The 26,866-nt window shown below is 38.7% G+C and overlaps 1 protein-coding gene across 2 annotated transcripts; it reads left to right on the top strand.

The window, feature by feature from the left end:
- The first annotated feature begins 22,402 nt into the window (after positions 1-22,402).
- Positions 22,403-26,735, top strand: LOC145097141 (uncharacterized). 2 transcript variants are annotated; one of them, XM_079034656.1, is made up of 4 exons: positions 22,403-22,612; positions 23,099-23,181; positions 23,321-26,259; positions 26,426-26,735. In XM_079034656.1, the coding sequence occupies exons 3-4, from the start codon at positions 23,481-23,483 to the stop codon at positions 26,464-26,466; spliced, it is 2,820 nt and encodes a 939-aa protein (XP_078890782.1). In that variant the 5' UTR covers positions 22,403-22,612; positions 23,099-23,181; positions 23,321-23,480; the 3' UTR covers positions 26,467-26,735. The 2 variants fall into 2 exon arrangements, with proteins under 2 accessions (XP_078890782.1, XP_078890783.1); XM_079034657.1 differs by having other exon boundaries at positions 23,099-23,213.
- The last annotated feature ends 131 nt before the right edge of the window (positions 26,736-26,866 follow it).

Genomic DNA, 26,866 nt, shown 5'->3' with positions numbered 1-26,866 from the left:
TTGGTGGCTCTGCATGAAGCGGGATGTGGCTTGGTACGTTGAGCGGTGCTTGACCTGCAGGAAGGTCAAGGCCGAACATCAGAGACCGCACGGCAAGATGCAGCCGTTGGATATCCCGTTGTGGAAATGGGAAGATATTACGATGGACTTTATCACAAAGCTTCCCAGGACCGCACGGGGAGTAGATTCGATTTGGGTCATCGTGGATCGATTGACCAAGAGCGCCCATTTTATTCTAATCCAGGAGAGTATCTCGACCGAAAAAGTTGGCTGATATCTATATCAGGGAGATAGTGGCGCGGCACGGGGTGCCGGTGTCAGTGATATCAGACAGAGATGTGCGTTTCACTTCCAGGTTTTGGAAGAAGTTTCATGATGAGTTGGGCACTCGTCTGCATTTTAGCACCGCCTTTCACCCGCAAACGGATGGTCAGAGCGAGCGGACCATCCAGACTCTGGAGGATATGTTGCGGGCGTGCGTGCTAGACTTTGGTGGTAGTTGGGATACCTATCTTCCCTTGGCTGAGTTCTCATACAAAAACAGCTACCACGCGTGTATTGATCGTCCCCCATTCGAGATGTTGTATAGACGAAGGTGCAGGACCCCGATATGTTGGGGTGAAGTTGGCCAGAGGGTCATGGGGAGCACAGAGATGGTGCTCAAGACGACCGAGAGGATTCAGCAGGTTCGAAGCAGGCTTCAGACTGCGCATAGTCGGCAGAAAAGTTACGCCGACAAGTGCCGATCAGACCTGGAGTTCCAGGTCGGGGATATGGTTATCCTGAAAGTGTCGCCTTGGAAGGGCGTCATTCGATTCAAGAAGCGGGGCAAGTTGGGCCCGAGATACATTGGACCATTTAGGGTTGTAGCCCGGGTGGGCAAGGTGGCGTATAGGCTGGATCTGCCAGCCGAACTCAGTCAGATCCACAACACCTTCCATGTCTCCCAGTTGTAGAAGTGCCTGGTGGATGATTCAGCGGTGGTGCCGTTAGAAGATATTCAGGTTGATGACAGCCCGAATTACATTGAGCGCCCAGTCGCAATCCTCGACCAGAAGTCGAAGGATCTGAGGAATAAGAGGGTGAAATTAGTGAAGGTGCAATGGCAGCACCGGAAGGGTTCGGAGTGGACTTGGGAGCCGGTGGAAGAAATGATAGAACATTACCCCGAGCTGTTCCAGGATTGAGCAGCAGACTTCGAGGACGAAGTCTAAAATAAGTGAGGGAGATTTGTAGCACCGGGTTCCTGGTACGTATGACCTATCTAAGTAATTTTCATTTTTAGGCTTGGACTCAGCGAGTTGTAGGCCCGACTCGCCGAGTAGAGTCGGGATATTGAACACGTTTAAGTTGGCGACTCGACGAGTCCACATTCTAGACTCGGCGAGTCACCGCTGTCTGGACGAAACGCTAAGTTCAAGGGTTTGCACCCTATTTAAACCACCATATGCGCCCCCAAGCTCGCCCCCTTCACTCTCAGAGAAAACTTAGCCAAACCCTAACCTTTCCATTTGTGATTTAAGTGTTTGTGTGTGTTTCTTTGAAGTTTTGAAGAAGAGAAGGAAGAAAGATCAAGGAGAAGGAGGAGAGAATAAGTTGTGAGCCCATTTCAGAGAATAGTAAGGTAAAAACTCGACCCCTTCTTCAGTTTCTATGGTTGAACCTTCATTAGAGCATCTTTAAGACTTTTTGGAACCAATTATTGGCTTGGTTTTGGGTTAGAGGACTCCTTGGTTCGTTTAGCCTTCAGATATGACGACATCTGAGCTCTAGAGGCTCAAACTACAACCTTTATTGGCCATTTTCATGAGCAAGCCTAGATCTACACTTCTAACCCCATTAAAGTCCTTAAATCACTTGAATGAGCATGCATGCACGTAAAGTTGGAAACTTTACGTGTAAAATCAGCCTTAGGAACCCATATCTATGAATGGTATGCACTGGAATCAAGTAGAATCGAGTATACAGTTTTTGCATGCATGAGACTCAGCGAATCGTTCTTCTGACTTGGCGAGTCGAGTCGCGAGTCCCTGATTTCCCCCCCTTTTTCGTGTATGCTTAGTAGCAGTGAGTCATGGGTGGACTCAGTGAGTCGGAAGCCGGACTCATCCATGGAGGAACTCGGCGAGTCAATGCCCTGACTCGACGAGTCCAAGGCAATCTTCTTACCTTAAGAACAGACTCGGCGAGTTGTTCATACAACTTGGCGAGTCTCAGCATAGAGTGTTCTTCGGATGAAGATGAACTCGGCGAGTAGGATGAAGGACTTTGGACATCAGTTTAGAAGGAGAACTCGTCGAGTCAATGCCTAACTCGACTAGTAGAGTCGGGATTAAGGACAATCGAATGGGATGGGACTCGACGAGTTGGCAAGCCAACTCGGCAAGTCGGGTCAACTGGAAGTTGACTTTGACTTGGACTTTGACCTGGTCAAGGGTAAAAGGGTTATTTTACCTTAAGTACATCGAGCAGTGTTTAACTGAATGTTTTGTGGGAATTATAGCCGGAGGACTTCCGGAACAACAGCAGCAGTAGACAGTCAGTTCCCGCTCAAATCAGCAGCTACTTTGAGGTGAGTTACCTTCCAGCAACGGTGGGTCTACAACCACAATGTCGGCCCACCAGTAGGAGCTGTATGTTAGATGATTGTCTATGTGATATTCATCTAGTGTTGCTACTACCTGTGATGTGTTTATGTGCTAGTATGATATGATGTTATGTGCTAGTGACAGTAGGGGGAGATAGTCCCCAGATTACCGGTCGATAGGGCCGAAGGGGCGGTCATGCCTACCATGCTAGATAGATTACGTGATATGTGTTATGTGGTAGTAGTAGGGGTGAAATAGTCCCCAGCATCCGGTCGAGAGGATCGAAGGGGAGACCAGCACCCAGATATGCTAGTCAGTGTGACAACCCGATATTTCAACTCTTTGTAACGACCAAAAAGGGTCAAGTATTGTAACCACTTTTGAGTAATAAAATTTACTTTCATAATAAAATGTACAAATAGTTCTATTTAATTTCCTTCTATGTTTAAATGTCTTTGAACCATGATCGTACGTGAAAAGAACGCCCAAATCCGACTTCATATAGCAAAGTTATGATTTTTCCAAGTTCGGCTTAGCAACAGACATCTAAAAACTCGAATCGGAGATCGAGCGACTTTTGGCCGGAATGACCTAAACGAGAATCGAAGGTCTCAACAATGGTATTCCAGTGGTAAAAAGTCTGGCAAAAACCGACATCAGATAAAGAAGTTATGAATTTTCAAAGAAATTCCTAAACACGATGAGTTTAAAATAAATAATAAAAAAAATAATTTCGGAATTTCCGACGGAGTCTAAACGAAAGTTGTAGAGCGTAGTCTCACCTACGCGTGGATATAAAGACCATCGAAAACGGAGTTCGTATGAAGAAGATATGAATTTTTGAAGTTTATTAAATAAATTATATATTTATTTAATTCAAAAGTCGGACCTTATCTGAAGAGGAGTCAGCGTCCTCATCCGAGGTACGCGCTGCGTACCCCTGTACACCCTGCGTACCCGAGAGACTTGGCCTCTGATCGTCCACGTCGCCCTATCCGAGGCGTCCGACCCGTCCGACCCGTCCGAAGCGTCCGACCCGTCCGACCCGCTGTCCCGTCCGACCCGCCGTCCCATCCGACCCGCCTCCCCAGCAACCCGTCCCATCCGAAGCCGAGGCAGTCGAGGCTTCGGTCATGCATGACGTATGCGTACGCGCTGCGTACGAGCGTACGCTCCGCGTACTGAGGCAGTTCAGTCTTCCTATAAATAGGATGCGAGGGCTTCCGAGAAAAGGGCTCATTTCTCTCCTCTCTCTCACAATCTTGCCTCGTTTTCCGTGCCCGTTCAAACCTGAAGCTCTGGTCTTTTTGCTCAAGTCCCGAGGGTCGATTTTACTCCCGAGATTCCCAAGAATCCCGAGGAAAATCCGTTTTCCGAGACGAAACTCTGCCCGGTTTTCCATCTCGCTATCTTCAAACTTTCAAGTGAGTTCATACCCCTTAATTTACCTTTTAAATATTTTATAAATTCTTTTATATGCTTTCAAGGGGGGGATTACAAGTAAAACACTCGAGTATTATCGTGTGTTACATAAAGAAACTCTTTTATATGCTGTTATATATCCAAATCACATGCGATTTATAAACCTTTAAGGAACTTTCATATATATAACATATGTTAAAATGGCATTCTATCTTTTGAAATATAAATTTGTTGTAATGCATGTATAAACTAAACTTTTCTTAGATTATTTTTGTCTATCTTGGACTCTACACCAAAAATCTATGCTTTCATAAACAAGTGATTCCTTTTCTAGGTATTTCTAAACAAACAAGACACACTTTTAGAAAACTATAATAGGTATGGTTTTACGAACAAATTTCTAACTCTTATGTACTAGAAACATGAATTTCAAGAAGTTTACTTTCGTATACAAGAACAAACGTAACATTTTAACAAGTAGATCTGTTTTTATACCACGGTTTTGTGAGACACTAACTTCATGTACGTTCGAGTACACATTTCAAGTCCTGTATTATATACCAGAATCCCTTGGAGGGGGAGCGTGGTGTTTGTGTATAGATCTATACGGGCTTGACAACCCGCGCCCTGACTGTTAGCTGCAGTCCACTGTTTGGGGTGACAAACGTCATAACATTCCAACGCCTGAAGAACGTTGTGTATAGGCATTCCGAGTCGATAGTATGGTTATAAAACTCACAAGGGGTATTAAAAATGCATTTGATTTACAAGGTTTTCAAACTCATTGGTTATTTTACACTTACATACATTTTAGAAACAAACATTGGTCTTGAGTGAAGGCTACTATTATACTAGTAGAAAATATAGGATTTTCTAAACACAAACAAACAAGGACAAAACATTTCATTTCATTCAAACATTGTCATTTAAATACTTATGAAACTCACCAGCTTAAATGTTGATCTACTCTTTCAAAATTACTTGTATGTCTCAGGAAATCAGTAAATTTCATGTATTCATTTTTCTTTTGATGAAGGGATGTTGCGGCGCCAGTTTAATCTCGTATTTTGACATCATATTGTAATTGGTTTTGAACATGTAACTTTTGACAAATGTAAACTTTCAATTATATATATGATGGTTGTATTGCTTTCTTTACTATGTATTCATTTGTTACGTTACCACATGAAGTCATCCGCCCCCGAACGTTTCCGCCATTCAGGTTTGGGGGTGTGACAGTCAGTATCCGGTCGAGAGGGTCGAAGGGGAGGCCAGCACCCAGATATGCTAGTCAGTATCCGGTCGAGACGACCGAAGGGGTAGGTCGGGCACCCAGATATGCCTGACAATATATGTATGTTACGTGGTTATATGGTATGCGGTACAGTGGGGGAACTCACTAAGCTTCTTGCTTACGTTTTTCAGTTGTTGTTTCAGGTACCTCTTCAATCAAGGGGAAGGAGCAGGCGCGGTAGCGACCCATCACACACACGCTCTTTGATTTTCGGACTATGAGACATTTTGGGATTTGTACTCTGACATTATCATGTTTTACATTTTGATTTACGGCCACGAGACATGTTTTATCAAATGTTATGATCGTATGATATTTTGTTACCCCTGAGCCTCAGTGCATGCGGCTTTGGAAGTCGCGGGGAGCGACCGGGAGGGTGTTCTTTGGCTCAACAACGGGGTGGGAATCCGATATTCCAGATAGTTGGCAGATAATTTGGGACCTGGGAGGTCTCGGTTCATTCGAAATGTGGATAAGAGGCAACATGATGTTCAGGCAGAAGTAGTAATGTGAGGATTCGAGTATGTGGAGTAGCTTGGTGACTGAAAGTGCTAAGTCACTTACAATGGGATTAAATAATCTCAGAGTAATTTATTTGACCTTGTTGTGCAGATCTCGTTTGAGTTTAACCGTTGCAGGGATAAATCTTTTACTCTAAGGATTATCTGAGCCTCCTGTCAAGTACGAGTCAGCTGCTTATGGTCATTAATTTTGTTTCTGATGGTAGCAACGAGATAATCAGGATTGGAATTGTGCGTTTGGTTGGACATTCGAGGAGGACTAAGCATGGTAAAGCCTAATGGGGGCGGTTTGTCAGGAAGTCAAACCAATGCGGATTTCCGATTTAGGGAGGTAAAAGTGGTTTCTTTTGGAGGCTCAGGGTTGGTTATCTCCAGATTGTGGTTTTGATTGGGGTGTTAGTGAGGAACGATTTCGAGGATGAAATCTAATTTAAGTGGGAGAGAGTTGTAACACCCGGTTTTGAAGGTGCTTTGTTACTCGGGGTTGCGGACCAATCATCAGTTGTCATAAGGTTTAGGGCCTTAGTAAGGGAAGGAGTTGGCCAATTACGGATGTGGGTGTTAAGGCATATGCGATTCAAGTGTTCGATTGTGTCTTTGGATGCCAAGGGTATAATTGTCATCTAATGATTCGGTCTTTTATGGATTTTTGGTTTTATTTAGAAGGTTTTAAGTCTTGGACATGTTTTTAGGAGCGTAGGGCTTCTCTCCACCTTTTCATGGATATAAGGTTCGTTGGAAACGGACCTCGAATGAGGAAGTTATGACACTTTGAATTTATTGGCAATATTGGTCACTAATGGAGATAAGTGGCAATGCAATCCCATGCATGCAAGGTGGCATGCACGAGAGTAAGCCCAACATAAGATGGGGTACGCCCAACATAGAAGGGATAAGAGGACACAGGTGTAAGAGGCATACACCCAACGTACGTTCAGAGTCCCCAAACCCTAATTTTTAGGGTTGAGCACTATATATAGAACATTATGTCCTTAAGACCAGCCTCCCTCTCACCCTTAAGCTACTCCCACGAAACCCTAATCCCTTGTTTGTGCATTTTGAACCTAGAAGACCATTTTGGAGTGCATCTTGTTTTTTTGAAGGAAGGTGGCCATTGTTGAAGTATCATCAAATGAGCAAAGGCTTATAAATCCAAAACCTTATCAACATTTGGCATTCAGATAAGGTATAAAGCTTTGAACATGATGTTTATTTGCTTATATCTCTTGAATTATGGGTGTTTGGACCTTTTTGGTCCCAAGGATGAAGCTTTATGGTTCAAATTCATTTCCTAGGCTTAGGGTTGCCACCGTTGGTGCTATTTAAGTCCCTAAGACAGAAAGTTGCCATCTTGAAGGTCTTGATGTGTTTATGCATGAGTTAAGATCATTTTCATGGAAGTAGATTGTTATACTTTGAGTTTGGGTTCATTAGGGTAGTGTAAAGTCACCAAGTCAGTGACTTTATGGATTAAGACGTTGAAGAGGACTGAGATATGTGATTTTAACCTCTAGAATAAAGTATCAAGTGCTTAATGGTATAAATGGCTTAACATAGCAGTACGCCAGCATACAAGCCAAAAAGCATGTACGCATAGCGTACAGCTGAGTATGCCCCGCATACACAAACAGTGGGTTAGGTTTTGTTTTGGGCCACGGTTTGGGCCATTCCTTAGACTTTGATACTTTGGGTCTTAGTGGGCCACCAGAAATCATATATTTTGGGCTAAGAATATGTTTGGACTTTAGGGTAAGGCCCATTAGAGGGTTGGGCTCAATTTAGAAAATTGGGCCACTAGTGGGCCAGTGGTGGGCTTGGGAAGGCTGACTAGTAATTGGGCCTTTGTGTATGGATTTGGGCCTTAGTCATGGACTGGTTAAGTCAGGGGCATAATGGTCTTTTATCTCAAGCTTAGATTAAGGGATTCTGACTGGGTGTTATTTTGGTACTGATAGCCCGGGAGTCGTCAGAGTAGCCGCAAGAGATTTCTTACCGTGAGATTCAACATTGAGGTGAGTTTCCTCCTATTATACAAGTCAAAGGCACTAATTTCGACCCGTATTTATGATTGTATATTTTTCGGACTACGGTTCGATGCCGGGCGGTACTCGATAAATGTTTGTATGCTTTCCAGATTACAGTCTGATGTCGGGTGGGGATCGAGGAATTCTTATATGTTCCTAACTACGGTTCGATGCTAGACGGTGCCCGATGAATGTGTGCATTTTTAGTTATACTTGTTGTGTGTGATACTTGTATGTGCCTGATTAGGGAAGTGAGTGTAGGCGGGGTCCCATATCTCACCACTAGCTGAGTGTAGACAGGGTTCCATATCTCATCATTAGCAAAGTAGGTGCGGGGCCCATGATAGGCGAGGCCTTAGGACTGGAACTTATAGTACTGCGTATGTTTTCTTTATGTGTTAGCATAATTACATGATTTTGATTGTATATGTATAGCGGGCGAGGCCCAGTGACAGGCGGGGCCTGGGGTAAACAGATCTATATACCGAGTGGGGATCGATGTCAGGCGGGGCCTGATTCCAGCCAGAGCCTGATGCCGTGCGGGGCCTGATGAAGGGGTGGGGGCCCAGTATATATGATTATGTGTATGGTATGTGGTAGTATGGGGAACTCACTAAGCTTCGTGCCTACGGTTTTCAAATTTGGTTTTAGGTATTTTCGGTAGCAAAGGGAAGAGCTCGGGATGACTGCATTGCACACACCACGATGTTTAGCCTGGGATATTTACTCTGATGTTTTTGATATGGATACTATGATTGTGATGTTTTGGATACTTTGACTTATGTTTTGATAACTATGGTTTTTATTTAATGGTTTAAAACGAAATTTTTGGTCATGGATTTTTGGGATGTTACAAATTAAGTAAACTAATTGTTATTTTATGTCATGTTTGTCGTGTTGTGACATGTTTATCGTTTTTTAATCGATTCGTTTTCGTTTCGGTTAAAAGAAACATGACACCATGTTGTTTCGTGTTCGTGTTACATAAAACCTCGTCATGTCATGTCATGTCATACAAAAACACGACACGATCGCACGATTTGTCGTCCCTACTATTATGAATTGGGTTGGTTGACTCTTACTGGATGAAAGTAGGCAAGTGGTTGTAGTTAAGATTCATATGCACTTGTCAGAGAATTGGTATTGAATTGACCCGCATCAAGATCACCTCATGAATTGCTATCATGAGTGATACTTGATAAAAGGTACTATCTTTGTATCCTTAACACCTAAGATACATAGTGGGTCTTAAATGTAGGGAGTGTTGTGATTTGATGTGGTCAAATACCGATCCTTAAACAGATAGTTATAAAATCCATTTTTAGGTATTGTTTAAACCATACAAGATTTTTATGTAATCAAGATGCAATTTTTCCTCTTATGTGTTGAGAGTTAGACATCTAAGGCATCTTAGCAAAAAGTGAACATCAAATGAGATTGATTGTGATGCGTATCTCATGTTTAACATCATGTTTGTAACATAGGGATAACTGATAACTTACCTTATACACCAATTGCAACCATTGTCTATATCACTCTATAATGAATATTGTGGGAGTGATATATATATATATATATATATATATATATATATATATATATATATATATATATATATATATATATATATATGCCCAATAGTCATTATAAAATGATATTTCTAGACAATATATGATCCTAAATGGCCACACTAACAACAATTTGATACAATTGATTATTTATTACAAATTGATTTTAATAAATATTCAATAAACTCTTATAATTAATTGGAAATTATTTATTTATTAGAAATAATAAATTTCATTAGCAAGTAACATAATATATCATATGGTATGATTTATTAAGTCATGAGCAACATTTTGGACTGTAAGGATTGTTGTCTTTTTTCCAAAAGGCTAAAGTTTATAAGTTATAAAAAGGATGAAATATTTATTTTATAATAATCTCTCACTTATTTTCTCTTAAAAACATAAATCCATGAAGGAGATAAGAAAGCTAGGAGACAACATGTTTGTATTAATTTATTTATAGCTATGCTCTTGCTTTTGTAGTCTTTTGTTGCTAGGGACATGGTGTCCTTAAGCACCAAGATTCAATAGGTAAATACCATGCTTTAGTTGATTAAAAAGACTATCATTTGGCTTTTTTGTACTAGTAAAAATACATTCTCATAAATCCTTCTCCTTCTTTTTAGTTTTGGTTGATCACTTGAAAGAATATTTGCACTTTTTTCTCTCTTGAAGTTCATACTTTGGTTATGAACTTTAAGCTTACGAGTATAAGAGTCTATGGACTAATATCTACATCAAGTTGAAGCATTGTTGGTGTCCACAAAGGAAATAGTTCTACGTACATTCTTCTATAACTTCCAAGCCTCCACTTAAGGACTCAACGACTACAAAGGTTGTTATCTTCTTCTTTTTCCTCTTTGGTTGTTGTTTTTCTTTCCAAACTTTGCAAGAAGATCCATGGTGGGTATAAATTAGTTTTAAGTTTATTCAAATTATAAGTCTTCCATTGCTAAAATTTTATGTTTTTGAAACTATTTTTGAATAAATACCCAACAACTTCCAGATTCCAGCGCAATAGTGTCGACAGAATTTCGAATACATAGTCGTTATATGTCTTTATGTTGATGATATGTTGATAATTGGTACTCACGTAGAAGGTATTCTCGAGAAGAAGAAATACCAGACCTCAAAATTTAAGATGCAAGATTTAGGAGTGTCACACCCCCAAACCAAGGATGGCGGAAACGTCCGGGGGTGGAGGACTTCATGTAGAGTATCACAACAACGAGTATAATAGTGCTCAAAGTAAATACAACCATCATAAATATAATTGAAAAAAAAGTTACACCAAAGTATATGTTTAGATGATTCAAATCAATTACATTATGATACAAAATGAACTGTTTGACGATTTATCGTCCCATCCTCAAAACGTGGTTGATTTCCTATTTCACTGAATTCCTGAGAATACAAGTAGTTTTGAAAAGTGTCAACACAAAGGTTGGTGAGTTCATAAGCTTTTGACGGTAAGAGTTTGAAAATCGATCTTTGTAAAGAGATGTATGTTACCAAGAAAAAACCAATATTTTCCTTACATAAGTTATGTGGTCCTAAATACCAGGACCGAAATCGAACAAGTATTTGTCATACTTAAAGATATAAAAGTGGTTTCAAATTGGCGTAAAACCCTTTCTGATTTGAGAAAAACTCTCGTAATGAATGGTGTGTAGTCTTAAATACTAAGACTGAAAATATACAGCGATATTTCTAATTGATATAAAAGTGATTTTAAATGAACATAAAACCCTTTTTAATATGAAGACGTACAAGTATTTTTCCATACTTAAAGTAATTTCTGAGAGCTAAATCGACATAACTCACTAATTTGAAGTTAGAACCCGTAAATCTTATGATTTGTTAATACCACATGTGAGCTATCATAACCATACTGGACTTAGACGGCCTCGTAATTGCGACGTTCTTCAGGCGTCGCGAAACTGAAATGACACTTGTCACCACAGACCTGCCGGTCTAGCTGTTGCAAGCAGCTCTGGTGTGGGTTTGTCAAACCCAATATAGATCTATACACAACTATCACGTTCTCCCTACAAGAGACTCTGGTTACAATTTATAGGACTTTTTGATTTGGTTACTTTGGAAGTAACCCGAAGCGAATGACTCACAAATTTATTCATTAACAGATTTAAGTGATCTAAACTGAAAACCTTTGGTAAAAAGTTTGAGAAGTAAATGATACATAAACTATACCTATTATAGTTTATCCAAAACGTTTGTAATGTATAACAACTCTTTTATGAAACACATTTGTGCTATGAATCCATAAACTATGCTTGTTATAGCTTAATATACGTGTTCCAAATGAATGAATATTCTTATTATGAATGACAAAGTTTCAGTTTATGATGATAAATTTTACAAAGAAACACATTCAATACTTAGAACTTATTATTATACACTTTGCTCAACATAATACAAAGTGTTATGAAAGTTATATGATGTTAATTAAATTAAACCTTTCTGCACTGTTTTAGAAAAGTCGTAGAAAAATCATACGAAGTCGAAAACTAAATCCGTAAATTCTGAGAGTTCCCAAAATGTGTCTAGTTTACTTATAATTTTTATCATGATTTTTAATAACCTTCAACTTGGGTGAAAAAGTTCATAATCACAGACTGGTCCGGATTGGTGTTTGAAATGATAGGCAGTTTTGTAAAAATCACCATAAATTGTAGAAAAATCGTATGGAGATGTGCAAGTATTCATTTTAAAGCTAAGAACTGGAACTACTTACACCTAAAACAGTTTTTCAAACAAAAATGTTTAAGTTGTCCAAAACAGTCCGTGAATGGAGTCCAACTTTTCTGATGAAAGCTGTTAGAAAATTTTAGTTATGTTCTTGGTGTTTTAACTTGTATTCCCCCCCTAAAAACTTGAGAAAATATGAAAATGTAGGGGTATGAACTCACCTTGAGTGATTTCAGTAGGTAAGTGTTGAAGAAGAGAAGTGTTCAACCCAAGAACACTTGAAGAATCACTTGAAGACTCGAAGATCTAACAAGAATGTGATGATGTTTGTGTAAACAATCTATGATTTTGAGTAGGAGGGTGTGCAATAATCATAAGAAAGATGATGATACTTACTAATTGTAGGAGAAAAGTCTTGGAGTATGCCTTGAAATTCTCGAATTGGAGAGAAAGACGAGAGAGTTTGGAGTGTGGTTCTTGGTGAAAAATGAGAGAATGAATGAAGTGTGAGGAGAGAGGGTGGATGTTCCAGCCCTAAGAACGTGGGAATGGATGAAAATAGTGAGAAAGGACTTATGAAGTGACTAGGGATGGGTTGGTGGTGAATAGTGACATGGAGTGGGTGTGGGAGTGGTTGCTTGTGTCATAAAATAAGGTAAAGTCAACACTCTACCCTTGTACTTCACCTACTCTCTTTTGGATAAGGTTTTATCCTTAAAATGTGATTAATCATTAATTAAGGGGTCTTATATGTTAAAATAAAGTTTTGGGTGAAAACCCCGTGTTAAAACAATTAAAAACGGGCCTAAAACGCAAAATTAGTCGAAAACCGGAAGAAAAGAGGCTTCCCAGCGAGACCTCTCGGTCCTGGCCGAGGCTCGGCCCTCCTGTGGCTGCGTTCGGTCCCTAAGACTGCTTGGCGCGAAGCGAAGGGGGCGAGGGCTCGTGTGACAACCGTCAATTTTCGGTCAAGTCAAAGTCAACTAAAAGTCAACAAGTCAAACCGGTCAACTCAATTTGTAGTGAGTACTAGAGTTTACGTTACGTAACTTCTAAACAACTCTCTATTCTAATGAGAGATCATAAATCGAAAAGTGCGTTCACCTAAATCTCCTTAACCTGAAACGGTGGTACGTAGAAAGCCAAACCGATACGACAATGTTACATACTCATCGGGAGTATGCAAGATCCCTAAACATGGCACAACGGGGTCTAAAGACCTTGTATTGCGAAGCCGAACACTCTCATTCATCACACACGAAAACACTCTTAATCATTTTCACTCTATCTCTTTGTATGTGAAATCTCTCCAAGTATGTCAAATCTCTCCCAAATCTCTCTAAGTATGTGAAATCTCTCTCACGTATCTCTTTGTATGTGAAATCTCTCCAAGTATGTCAAATCTCTCCCAAATCTCTCTAAGTATGTGAAATCTCTCCCACATATCTCTTTGTATGCGAAATCTCTCCAAGTATGTCAAATCTCTCCCAAATCTCTCCAAGTATGTCAAATCTCTCCCAAATCTCTCTAAGTATGTGAAATCTCTCTCACATATCTCTTAGTATGTGAAATCTCTCTCACATATCTCTTTGTATGCGAAATCTCTCCAAGTATGTCAAATCTCTCCCAAATCTCTCTAAGTATGTGAAATCTCTCTCACATATCTCTTTGTATGTGAAATCTCTCCAAGTATGTCAAATCTCTCCCAAATCTCTCTAAGTATGTGAAATCTCTCTCACATATCTCTTTGTATGTGAAATCTCTCCAAGTATGTCAAATCTCTCCCAAATCTCTCTAAGTATGTGAAATCTCTCCCACATATCTCTTTGTATGCGAAATCTCTCCAAGTATGTCAAATCTCTCCCAAATCTCTCCAAGTATGTCAAATCTCTCCCAAATCTCTCTAAGTATGTGAAATCTCTCTCACATATCTCTTTGTATGTGAAATCTCTCCAAGTATGTCAAATCTCTCCCAAATCTCTCAAAGTATGTGAAATCTCTCCCACGTATCTCTTTGTATGTGAAATCTCTCCAAGTATGTCAAATCTCTCCCAAATCTCTCTAAGTATGTGAAATCTCTCTCACATATCTCTTTGTATGTGAAATCTCTCCAAGTATGTCAAATCTCTCCCAAATCTCTCTAAGTATGCGAAATCTCTCTCACATATCTCTTTGTATGTGAAATCTCTCCAAGTATGTCAAATCTCTCCCAAATCTCTCTAAGTATGTGAAATCTCTCCCACGTATCTCTTTGTATGTGAAATCTTTCCAAGTATGTCAAATCTCTCCCAAATCTCTCTAAGTATGTGAAATCTCTCTCACATATCTCTTTGTATGTGAAATCTCTCCAAGTATGTCAAATCTCTCTAAGTATGTGAAATCTCTCCCACATATCTCTTTGTATGCGAAATCTCTCCAAGTATGTCAAATCTCTCCCAAATCTCTCCAAGTATGTCAAATCTCTCTAAGTATGTGAAATCTCTCTCACATATCTCTTTGTATGTGAAATCTCTCCAAGTATGTCAAATCTCTCCCAAATCTCTCTAAGTATGTGAAATCTCTCCCACGTATCTCTTTGTATGCGAAATCTCTCCAAGTATGTCAAATCTCTCCCAAATCTCTCTAAGTATGTGAAATCTCTCTCACATATCTCTTTGTATGTGAAATCTCTCCAAGTATGTCAAATCTCTCCCAAATCTCTCTAAGTATGCGAAATCTCTCTCACATATCTCTTTGTATGTGAAATCTCTCCAAGTATGTCAAATCTCTCCCAAATCTCTCTAAGTATGTGAAATCTCTCTCACATATCTCTTAGTATGTGAAATCTCTCTCACATATCTCTTTGTATGCGAAATCTCTCCAAGTATGTCAAATCTCTCCCAAATCTCTCTAAGTATGTGAAATCTCTCTCACATATCTCTTTGTATGTGAAATCTCTCCAAGTATGTCAAATCTCTCCCAAATCTCTCTAAGTATGTGAAATCTCTCTCACATATCTCTTTGTATGTGAAATCTCTCCAAGTATGTCAAATCTCTCCCAAATCTCTCTAAGTATGTGAAATCTCTCCCACATATCTCTTTGTATGCGAAATCTCTCCAAGTATGTCAAATCTCTCCCAAATCTCTCCAAGTATGTCAAATCTCTCCCAAATCTCTCTAAGTATGTGAAATCTCTCTCACATATCTCTTTGTATGTGAAATCTCTCCAAGTATGTCAAATCTCTCCCAAATCTCTCAAAGTATGTGAAATCTCTCCCACGTATCTCTTTGTATGTGAAATCTCTCCAAGTATGTCAAATCTCTCCCAAATCTCTCTAAGTATGTGAAATCTCTCTCACATATCTCTTTGTATGTGAAATCTCTCCAAGTATGTCAAATCTCTCCCAAATCTCTCTAAGTATGCGAAATCTCTCTCACATATCTCTTTGTATGTGAAATCTCTCCAAGTATGTCAAATCTCTCCCAAATCTCTCTAAGTATGTGAAATCTCTCTCACGTATCTCTTCGTATGCGAAATCTCTCCAAGTACGTCAAATCTCTCCCAAATCTCTCTGAGAACGAGGAATCTCTCTCAAATCTCTCTCGAAATCTCTCCCAACTTTCTATAATCACTCGGGGCATCCCGACCCTCGAATTTGGCGAAAATAGCCCAAGAACGGAAGTCTACGCGAAAAACGGACTTAAGGAAACGAACCCTCCGAACCGAAAGTACTATTCATGAGGGTCTGAACCGAAAGTATTGTTCATGAGCTGAACCGAAACCACTGTTCATCTGAACCGAACCCGGCATTGAAGGAGATCCGAACCGAACCATGCAAGGAAGAAAGGTCCGAACCGAAAGTACTGTTCATCACTGTTCACAACAGTACCTTCGGTTCTGGCTTCCCTTCGGACCGAACCCCACCTGCACTTCTCGCCTTCGCTTCGGACAGCTACTCCTCGGACCGAGCTTCGCTTTCGCCTCCCGCCTTCTGACTCAGCCTAGCGCGTCCGAACCAGGCACCATCCGACCGAACTTCGGCCCAGAGAACCGAGCCTCGGCCGAGATCCGAAGGGTCTCGCTGGGCAGCTCGGATTTCGCCCATTTTTGCGTATTTTTGCGTTTTAAACCCATTTTTAATTGTTTTAACATGGGATTTTCACCCAAAACTTTATTTTTAATTATAAGACCCCTAAATTAATGATTTAATCACATTTTAAGGATAAAATCTTATTTAAAAAGGAGTTGGTAAAGTACAAAAAGAAGAGTGTTGACCTTACCTTAGTTATGACGCAAGCAACCCCATGTCCACTCCATGACAACCCACACTCCTCCCCACCATAACTTGTACCTTTTACCTCCCTCACAAGCCATCCCCATGCCTTTGAGAGCTGGATAATCATCCTCTCTCCTCATTTTCTTTCATTTGTTCTCATTTCACAAGAAGATCAAACTCCTTTCTCTCTTACTTTCTCTCTCTAGAAATCCGAGATTCAAGGGCTGATCTTGAGAGTTTCCTCCACCTTTGGTAAGCATAATCCATTTCCTTTAAGATTATCTCAATTATTTCCACTCAAATCATGGGTATCTTACACAAACTCCATTATATTTGTGTTAGAGCTTCGAATCTTCAAGCAATTCTTCAAGTGTTCTTGGGTTGAACACTTCTCTTCTTCAACACTTATCTACTGAAATCACACAAGGTGAGTTCATACCCCTACATTTTCATGTTTTCTCAAGTTTTTAGGGGGGGGGGGAATACATGTCAAAACATCAAGAACACATCTAAACTTTTCTAACAGCTTTCATCAGAAAAGTTTCACTCCATTCACGGACTGTTTTGGACATCTTAAATATTTTTGTTTTCAAAACTTTTTTAGGTGTATGTAGTTCCACTTCTTAGCTTTAAAATGACTACTTGCACATCTCCATACGATTTTTCTACAATTTATGGTGATTTTTACAAAACTGCCTATCATTTCAAACATCAATCCGGACCAGTCTGTGATTATGGACTTTTTCACCCAAGTTAGAGTTCATTAAAAATTATAATAAAAATTATGAACAAACTAGACTAATTTTCCAAACTCTCAGAAGTTACAGAACCTGATTTGGATATTTTATGATTTTTCTACAATTTTTCCAATAACAGTTACAGAAAATGTTATTAACAGAAAACACGATAAATTTCATTTCACCTTGTAACATGTTGAGCAAGGTATACATCGTTATGTGATTATGTGTAGTTGCAATATATGACAAATTTTGTATTCTTACATAGACATACATCAGAAAACAAATGGATTTACACCTTCACAAGTATGACATATATATAGATATATATATATATATATATATATATATATATATATATATATATATATGTATATACACGATATTACGAGGCTATATCCATTAAAATATAAACATTGATAAATTATGACAAGTAAGGCCTATGCTCATTTCCCACGAAATCAATCGATAAATTATAATAGGTATAGTTTAGGGTTATTCATATAACAAACACAATATTAAAGGTCTTACACTTACAAAAGAGTTATTGCCGCTATGGACGATTAAGATAATCTATAATAAGTATAGTTAAGTCATTATACCCCCACAAACGAACGCGTTAGTTATAATCGGTATAGTTATGGTAAATACAGATTACAAACAAAGTAATAAACTATAATAAGTATAGTTTATGTTTCATCTACTCTAGGAATTTAATTACAAGAAAGGAATTCACCATCACTTTTGGTAAGCTATTCATATGCATAGTTCAGGTTCACTAATCCCTATCACTTCCCGGTGAACTATGATATGTATAGGTTACACTCACCACCATCACCACTTTTGTTAAGCTATTCATATGCATAGTTCAGGTTCACTAATCCCTATCACTCCCCGGTGAACTATGATATGTATAGGTTACACTCACCACCATCACCACTTTTGTTAAAGCTATTCATATGCATAGTTCAGGTTCACTAATCCCTATCACTCCCCGGGAACTATGATATGTATAGGTTACACACACCATCATCATCACTTTTGATAAGCTATTCATATGCATAGTTCAGGTTCCCTAATCCCTATTACTCCCCGGTGAACTATGATATGTATAGGTTATAATCACAATAGATTTTCATATGGTTAGACTTCAACTATAATCGTTGAGCGTATATGCTTGAGTCATACAAGAATTTAGTCTGGATTGGCTTGGAATTGGTGGTGCCCGCCTCATCTCCTGTTCCTTGTTTGGTTGTGGACCTAGGGCGGACCCATTATATTCGACGTTTTATCTAACCTAAATCTTATATAACTTATATAGGCTGGACAATTATATGGGAAATCTATGGGTAAATCTAGAATACATCAACGCATCACTTAGAATTATTCTGTTTACACTTAACTAAGAAAATATTGGATTTTCTAGAAATCAAACTTCATCGATTTTAAAAAAAAAAGGAAAACGGTTTCTACTCCAAACAAAACTCTTATGAACTCACCAACTTAATTGTTGACACTTTTCAAAACTACTTGTATTCTCAGGAAATCAGTGAAACAGGAAAACTTCAGCGCTTTGAGGATGGGACGTTAAACCGTCAACAATTTATTTTTGTCATCATATTGTAATTGATTTTGAAACATGTAAACATATACTTTGATGTAACTTTTTCAATTATATTTATGATGTTTGTATTTACTTTGAGCACTATTATACACGTTGTTGTGATACTGTACATGAAGTCCTCCACCCCTGGACGTTTCCGCCATCCTTGGTTTGGGGGTGTGACAGCTCGATGTACTCAGAAGCGAAGGCTCGGTCTTCGGTCTTCAGAAGAGAAAGCGATCAGACCCGAAATGTGCCGAACGTTCTGGTTCGGGTGATGTGCGAGGTTCGGTTCCAGGAGCCTTCGGGTTCGGTTCTTTGAGTGAGGTTCGGTTCAGTAGCCTTCGGCTCAGAAGGGTTCGGGTCCTAAGAGGACTTTCGGGTCCTAAGAGGGGTTTCGGCTCCTTAAGTCCGTTTTTCGCGTAAACTTCCGTTTTTGGGCTGTTTTCGCCAAATTCGAGGGTCGGAATGCCCCGAGTGATTATAGAAAGTTGAGAGAGATTTCGAGAGAGATTTGGGAGAGATTTCACATACTTAGAGAGATTTGGGAGAGATTTGACATTCTTGGAGAGATTTCTCATACAAAGAGATATTTGGGAGAGATTTCACATACTTAGAGAGATTTGGGAGAGATTTGACATTCTTGGAGAGATTTCTCATACAAAGAGATATTTGGGAGAGATTTCACATACTTAGAGAGATTTGGGAGAGATTTGACATTCTTGGAGAGATTTCTCATACAAAGAGAGATTTGGGAGAGATTTCACATAGAGAGGGATAGAGTGAAAACGATTGAGAGAGGTTTCATTTGTGACCTTTTTGAGTGTCTGGCTTCCCAATGCAAGGTCCGTAAACCCCGTTAAGCCTTGTTTAAGGATCTTGCATACTCCCGATGAGTATGCAACATTGTTTTATCGGCTTGACTCGCCACGTACCACAGTTTTAGGTTAAGGAGATCTAGATGTACGCACTTTTCGATTTATGATCTCTTATTAGAATAGCGAGTTGTTTAGAAATTACATAACGTAAACTCTAGTACCTACGGGCAAATCGAGTTGACCGGTTTGACTTGTTGAATTTAGTTGACTTTGACTTGACCGAAAATTGACGGTTGTCACAAGGAGAAGTAGATAGCATTCTTGTTTTAAAGGTGAAAATGATTAGATTTCTCTAAGTCAATCTCACTACATAAAGAAAATTATGACAAACTTTCAACATTTGAAGATTAAGGAAATTGACAATCCTTTCGATTCAAGTGTGAAACTAAATGTGAACTTTAGTCGAGCAATGGCTCAACTAGAATATACAGGTGCAATTGGGATCATGATGTATGCTACACATTACACTTAACCTGACATTGCATTCATTGTAAGAGAACGAGTCAATATATTGTTAACCAAGGGACGGAGCATTGGAAGGTAGTGGGCCGAGAACGAGGTTGAGTTAAGGCTCTTAACAAAGTTTTGGAGACATCTAAGCAACGAAGATGTTGTAAAACTTTGTCTACATGATCCAGAGGTGGTGTCGCCTCACTAGAAGATTAATGGTTTATCTTCTAAAGGGTCATGAAAAGGTTTTTAGTGCATGGTTATATTAATGCTCAACGAGAATGCAAAGATGTTAGTTGATGTGCAGGGGTAAACTGGAGGTCACAAGGTTCTTCGTTTAAACCTATAAGGATACCATAGAATTTGACTCTTCTTATTTGTCCACATAAAGCAATGGTTTAATCTTCGTGACACCCAAGGGACATCATCTATCTGATTGAAAGGAAACTTTCCAACTTGGCGGGGGATTGTTGGAAATTATGAAGGATAATTGCAAGATTGTAATTTCCTTCTATCCTATTTCGGTGGGAAGAAGAAACGTTAGTGGGTTTATAAGGATTGTATATTGATAGGGCTACAAAGGCTTTTGACGGATCAAGGGATGAACTAATCCCACACGCATGCCTAGCCTATGAATTTGGTGATCCTCCAATAAATATCTTGTTTTTATTGATAAAGTCACCAAGATTGACCGGAAGAAAAGCTGTAGCATATGAAAAGCTACGAGTATATCACTGGTGTTGGAAATTATGAAGGATAATTGCAAGTTGGTAATTCCATTCTATCCCGTATTAGTGGGAGGAAGAAACTTTAGTGGGCTTATAAGGCCAGTATATTGGTAGGCCGGATCAAGGAACGAGCCTAGCCCACATGTGCGCATAGCCTAGCTGATGTCGTGAAATGACGAGATTTAGGCGCACTTGGCACTTGACACGATGCGTCGGTCGTTGGGAGATGTGGAGCTTTTGTTTTTAGTAGGGGTTGAGATCTGTCAGATTGAACCAACTCGATTCACGAATTTCACGCCACGACGGTGGGATCGCGTCGCAATTCTCGCTAGATTCTTCTGGAAGGCCCGAAAAAGGTGTTGCTTGGAGAGCAAGTTGTAGCCGTAGGGTTTCTTAAGGCCGACCATATGAAGGGGTTTAGGCCTTCTAGGGTTCCTACAACTATAAATACATGTCTCCTAGAGTCATATTCGCTGTTTGAGATAACCCTAAGATTTGTGGATCTTTTTTGCTCTCCTCTCTCCCTCTTCATGGATTTGCTTTTGTAAAATTAAGGTTCTTCCACTTTTTTTCGAGTAATCACTTTGCGTTTATTCATCTTCCATAGCTGTTGGAACGAAGAATAAACTCCATCAAATCGTGAGTGTTTATGTTGAAATTACAACCTTAAAACGACGTAAAAACATTTGAGGACAAAAGACTATTCATCTTCGAGCAATCAACACGAATCGACATTAACAACTATGAGGTTGCTGTTTCATTTTTTAATTTCGTCCGATTACGGGACAATCAACTTCTACCCATTCCCTATAATCAGATATGATCGCGGAAGATCGATATGGTTTCTAGATGAAACTTGATAATCAATTAATTATATTAATAATAATTAAATTTATTATTCGCAACTAATCAACATATAATTCTAAATATTATTTATGATTTCGTTGTGTGTGTATTGGATGTGATATTCAAGAATTGGAATAATCATAAAGAAACATTCTACCAATCTTTTCACACTCTTTTCACATACAACTTAGAAAAAAAAACGGTGTATCTAAATTACACCAAAACACCCCATAATTTTATTCATGATATTCTTTGAGCTTGGATGTATGGTTTTCCAAGTTATTCACTGAGTGACATTTTTTCCTCTTATGACGTTACTCTCTATTTTTCATTAAATTTTCCATATACATATCGACACAAGAAAAAAAAACAATTCTTTTTAGTGATATGAGAAAAAAAATCAAATGTTTTTAAAAATGTTTCGTTCATCTCCTATATAATACATATATTTTTTTTCTTTTTTTATTTTATCATATGGCATAATTGTATTTTGATACAACATTAAATCATTAATTACCGCATAATAACCTCTACTGATATGTCTTTATTAAAAGTTAATTATAAGCTACACTGCAGTTTAAATAAAAACCCATGTTTTCCTAATTGTACATATTAAATAAATACGTCGATATTATGTCAACAATCCAAGAAGAGGCACAAATTGTTAGCAACACAAAAATAAAATGCGATGTTGTGAAAGATAAAAACGCATTATTACAACATAAACAATTACTGAACATGTTAGTATACAAGGTACAACGATTAGTGCATAAAGTACACCCCCTAAAAAACCCTAACATTCCTCAATTTCTCAACCCCTTGATGAACAACGCTAACAATTTGGAGGGAGAAACGAAAATATTTCAGAGCCAAAATCATCTCTCAAAATTTTGATGTTTCTTCTTCCCGCTGCCCATATCATCTCTAGATCCAACCCTCCTTCATTTCCATCTCCAGAATTCTCGCTAGCTCGCTCAACCCTCACTCAGTAGGTTCTGCTTTCTCATATTTCATTGTTTTGGTCTCCTGCTTCAATGTCAATGTATATTTTTTGTGTGCGAAGACTTTGTAATTGTATGTACTTGTACAGTGGTTTTAATTTTGATATTTTTCTTTTGTTTTTCGATATATCGTTTCCTAATTTCATCTTCTGCACTCGAAAATACCCGATTTTGCTGTTTACTCCGTTTTAGGGTTTTTGGCTCACTTTACATTTATGTGTGAAATTGTTCCGCACATGACGGTTTAGAAGTTATTCTGAACTCGTAAATGTTAGCGATGGGGCTGTATGTAACCAGGTGTTTGGTTTTGATTACTTTAAATTCGTATAGTAAGAGGATATGAAATCGGTCTCAATCTGATCATTGCTATATTTTTTGTTGCTGCTGTTGTTGTTATTGTCGTTCTCAGAAACGTTGATGCAAACTCAAACTGATATCACCTAATATCATCTGGTGTTGTGTGATACTTTCAGGACATTTCTCCTAATTATCAATCGCAGAGGGTGGACGATCTGAATCTGATTTCCACTCATCTTTGCGCATCAGAGAATTTTAGGTATAAGTTGTTAGTAATATGATTCTACAACAGTTAAGTAATAAAAAACTTCCAGTTATATGTTTTGCTACTTTATTTTCTAAATGAAAGTCAAAACAGTTATCGAATAACAATATCCAATTTGTTTTTGTATATTCAGATTGGGATTTGAAGTGAACTCTGGGGACAAAGGGGAGCATTGCCATTACATGATTGCTTTATAATTCATGAGTTAAACACAAGATACCATAGAATGCGATTTTGATTTCTAATATAAATGAGATCTTCTGAGTAGTTTACCTTCTTGAATTACTGCATCAATGGAGTGTAACAAAGATGAGGCTATCAGGGCCAAGGGGCTTGCAGAAAAAAAGATGGTGAATAATGATTTTGAAGGGGCAAGAAACATTGCATTGAAGGCCAGAAACTTATATCCAGAACTAGAAAACATTTCTCAGCTAATCACAGTTTGTGAGGTTCATTGTTCATCTCTAAAAAAGATCAATGGTGCTGAAAAGGACCTGTATGGAATCCTTCAAATTGAAACTGTAGCCGATGAAGCAACTATCCGAAAACAATACCGAAAACTTGCACTTGCACTTCATCCTGATAAGAACAAGTTCCCTGGTGCTGAAGCTGCTTTTAAACTTATTGGTGAAGCAAATATGATACTTTCAGATAAAGGAAAAAGGTCTCTATATGATGTTAAATGTAGACAACCCATGAAAGCTCCTGCAACAAAGCCTCAAAAGCCTCAAACTCATGGTTCATATGCTAGAAAACAGTTTGCAGGTCAAAACAACTTCAATAATGTCCCGAGTTCTCACTTCAATGGTGTGAATCATCAACAACAGCCACCAGTTTCGAGCCTTCGGCCATCTTTCTGGACTTATTGCCCTTTTTGCAACATAAAATACGAGTACTACAGAGAGTTTGTGAACAGACCTTTGAGGTGTCAGCATTGCTCAAAGCTCTTCATTGCCTATGACATAAGTGCAGCAGGGGGAGTGCCTGGGTCTCGTTTTGCGCATGAGGAGAATCAAAGTGCAAATCTTGGATCCAACAGAGCTCAACCACAACCACAACCACCCTTTTCTCACACAGAAGAGGTGAAGAGACGGGAAAAAGTCAAAGTCAATATACAAAAAGATGGGCAGTCTAGTCATTTTACACATCAGACTTCAAATACAAAACCTGAAGCTGCTGGTAGTTCAAAAACTGTACCAAAGCCCATGAAAACAGAACCCTCTAAAGACACAAAGAAGAAGAGAGGAAGAAAGACTGGAGCAGAATCTGGTGAAAGTAGTTCTGATGCAGAAGGAGGAAATGGGTTTGGTCCAGCTGGCAATGGTGTCAATTACAGAAAATCTTCCCGCCAAAAACCGCAAGTTTCTTACAATGAAGATGCTGCAGCCGATGAGTCGAGCCCTCTAAAAAGATCACGGAAATCATCAGATGATGTTGAAGATGTGAAAGCCAAAAAGGAAAAGGAAAAAGTGTCTGGTAATGCTGATGTGGACAAAGAAGGTCATGGAAGCATGCCAAATGGCAACCATGTGAATCTTGATGATGATGATGATGATGATAGTAAGTCTGATTCAGAACCAGAGTTTGTAAACTGCCCGGATTTAGAATTCAGTAATTTTGACAAAGATAAAGAGGAAGATTGTTTTGCAGTTGACCAAATCTGGGCATGTTATGATTCTATCGATGGGATGCCAAGATTCTATGCAAAAATTAGGAAAGTTTTCAAAACCCAATTTAAGTTGAAGATCACATGGTTAGAGGCTGACCCAGATGATGAATCCGAAATAAAATGGGCAGAAGAAGGGTTACCCGTTGGATGTGGGAAATTTATGAGTGGTGAATCAGAGGAAACAAAAGATCGTCTCATGTTCTCTCATAAGATAGTTTATAGAAGCAGTTTGAAGAGAAATTCTTTTGTTATTTATCCTCAAAAAGGTGAAATATGGGCTTTATTCAAGGACTGGGATATCAAATGGGGTTCAGACCCAGAAAACCATACTAAATTCAAATTCGATATTGTGGAAATTCTTGATGTGCATGATAATGGCAGTGTTTCTGTTGCTTTATTGGTCAAAGTCAAAGGGTTTGTAAGTCTGTTTAAAAAAACAGCTTGGGGAGGGTTAAATGACCGAAAAATCCCTGGGAATGAACATTTAAGATTCTCCCATCGAATCCCATCAACAAAACTGACTGGAGCAGAAAGAGCTGGAGTGCCACCTGGATCTTTTGAGCTTGATACAGCTTCTTTACCAGATGACCTTGGAGACTATTATTATTCCATCAATCCTGATACTAATAATAATAATAATGCTACTACTCCAAAGAAGAATGTAAACCCCGAGGGTAAAAATGGTATTGATAAAGACACGCTTAATGTTCGTCGATCACCAAGGGGATTAAAGAACCCTAGTGATGCCACTGCCACTGCCACGTCATCAAAAGGTTCAAACTCCTTTTGTGAGGATGGTAATTTACCAAAATACCCCAAGATAATTCATGACTTCAGTGCAGACACACAGATATGGAAGTTTCATAATGGGCAGATATGGGCAATTTGGGATACAAGTAATGGAATTCATCAATGTTATGTAAAGATTATAAAGATTGAAACCCCTCCCTTCAGACTTCAAGTATCCTTTCTTAAGTCATGCAACAATCAGTCAACTGTTTGTGGTTTGTTTAAAGTGACTCCTGGTAAAACAAAGCCACTACCCCCGGAGGTCTTTTCGCATGTTGTGAAAGCAGAAGAAAATGGGCCGAATTTTAGTATATATCCAAGGGAACAACAGATTTGGGCTTTGAACAAAAGACAGGATGCTGACTGTGAATGTGAGATTGTTGAAGTTCTTGAGAGTGATGAAAGCAGTGTAAAAGTTATGTCCCTGACACATGTCCCTGGTTATAAGTCGGTTTACAAGGCCCCAAGGGTACAAAGGTCATCTGACAACATTGTGGTGATACCACAGAAGGAGATCAACAGATTCTCTCGCCACATTCCTGCTTTTCTTTTCACAGAGGAAAAAGATGGTGCTTTGAGAGGCTGTTGGGAGCTTAATCCTGCAGCACTTAAAGGTATGTTTCTCCATGCAATGTTTCTATTATATTTGTATAGTATTTCTTCTTTGAAAATCTACCCCAGTATAACAATCTATTGCATTTAACCATGAATATAAAAATGCTGTTCCTTCCTACATTGGCTGTTGAACGATAGATTCTGACATAAACCATGTTTTTCCAGGATTGCCCTTGAAAGGGTCTAGTGGAGGTCAACCAAACTAATTTCAGTCAACCTTCTTGGCACATGAAAGAATCAGTGAATATTGTAGGCTTTATATGCAGATTTAAAAGCCTCTCCATTTTGTGCCTCTTTTTATAGGTCCTCTTATTTTCATGTAATTCTTTTTAACTTGTGTCTAGTTATATTGGTACCCAAGAATTATTAAATGGTAGGTTGTAGTAAGCAGCAAAAAAAAAACTTCCGGGATATTTTTTTTGTTGTATTTGTGAGGCAGATTTGTCTGGAAATTTATGTCCTTTTGGTGTTTAAAGTTTGACAACAATCATATATTGGACCATCTGCATCGCTTATTTTTTAGTAACGTTTCTTTTTAAAAAAAAAAAAAAAAAAATCTTTTTTAACTAAAACATGTGTTTTAAATTCAACGAATAATCAGATGGT

Source organism: Lactuca serriola, chromosome 4, assembly GCF_051521515.1.
Source record: "Lactuca serriola cultivar US96UC23 chromosome 4, Lser_US96UC23_V15, whole genome shotgun sequence".
In the NCBI taxonomy this organism is placed as follows: Eukaryota; Viridiplantae; Streptophyta; class Magnoliopsida; order Asterales; family Asteraceae; genus Lactuca; species Lactuca serriola.
Note: the sequence above shows the minus strand (reverse complement) of the source record. Positions and strands in the feature narration are given on the sequence as shown.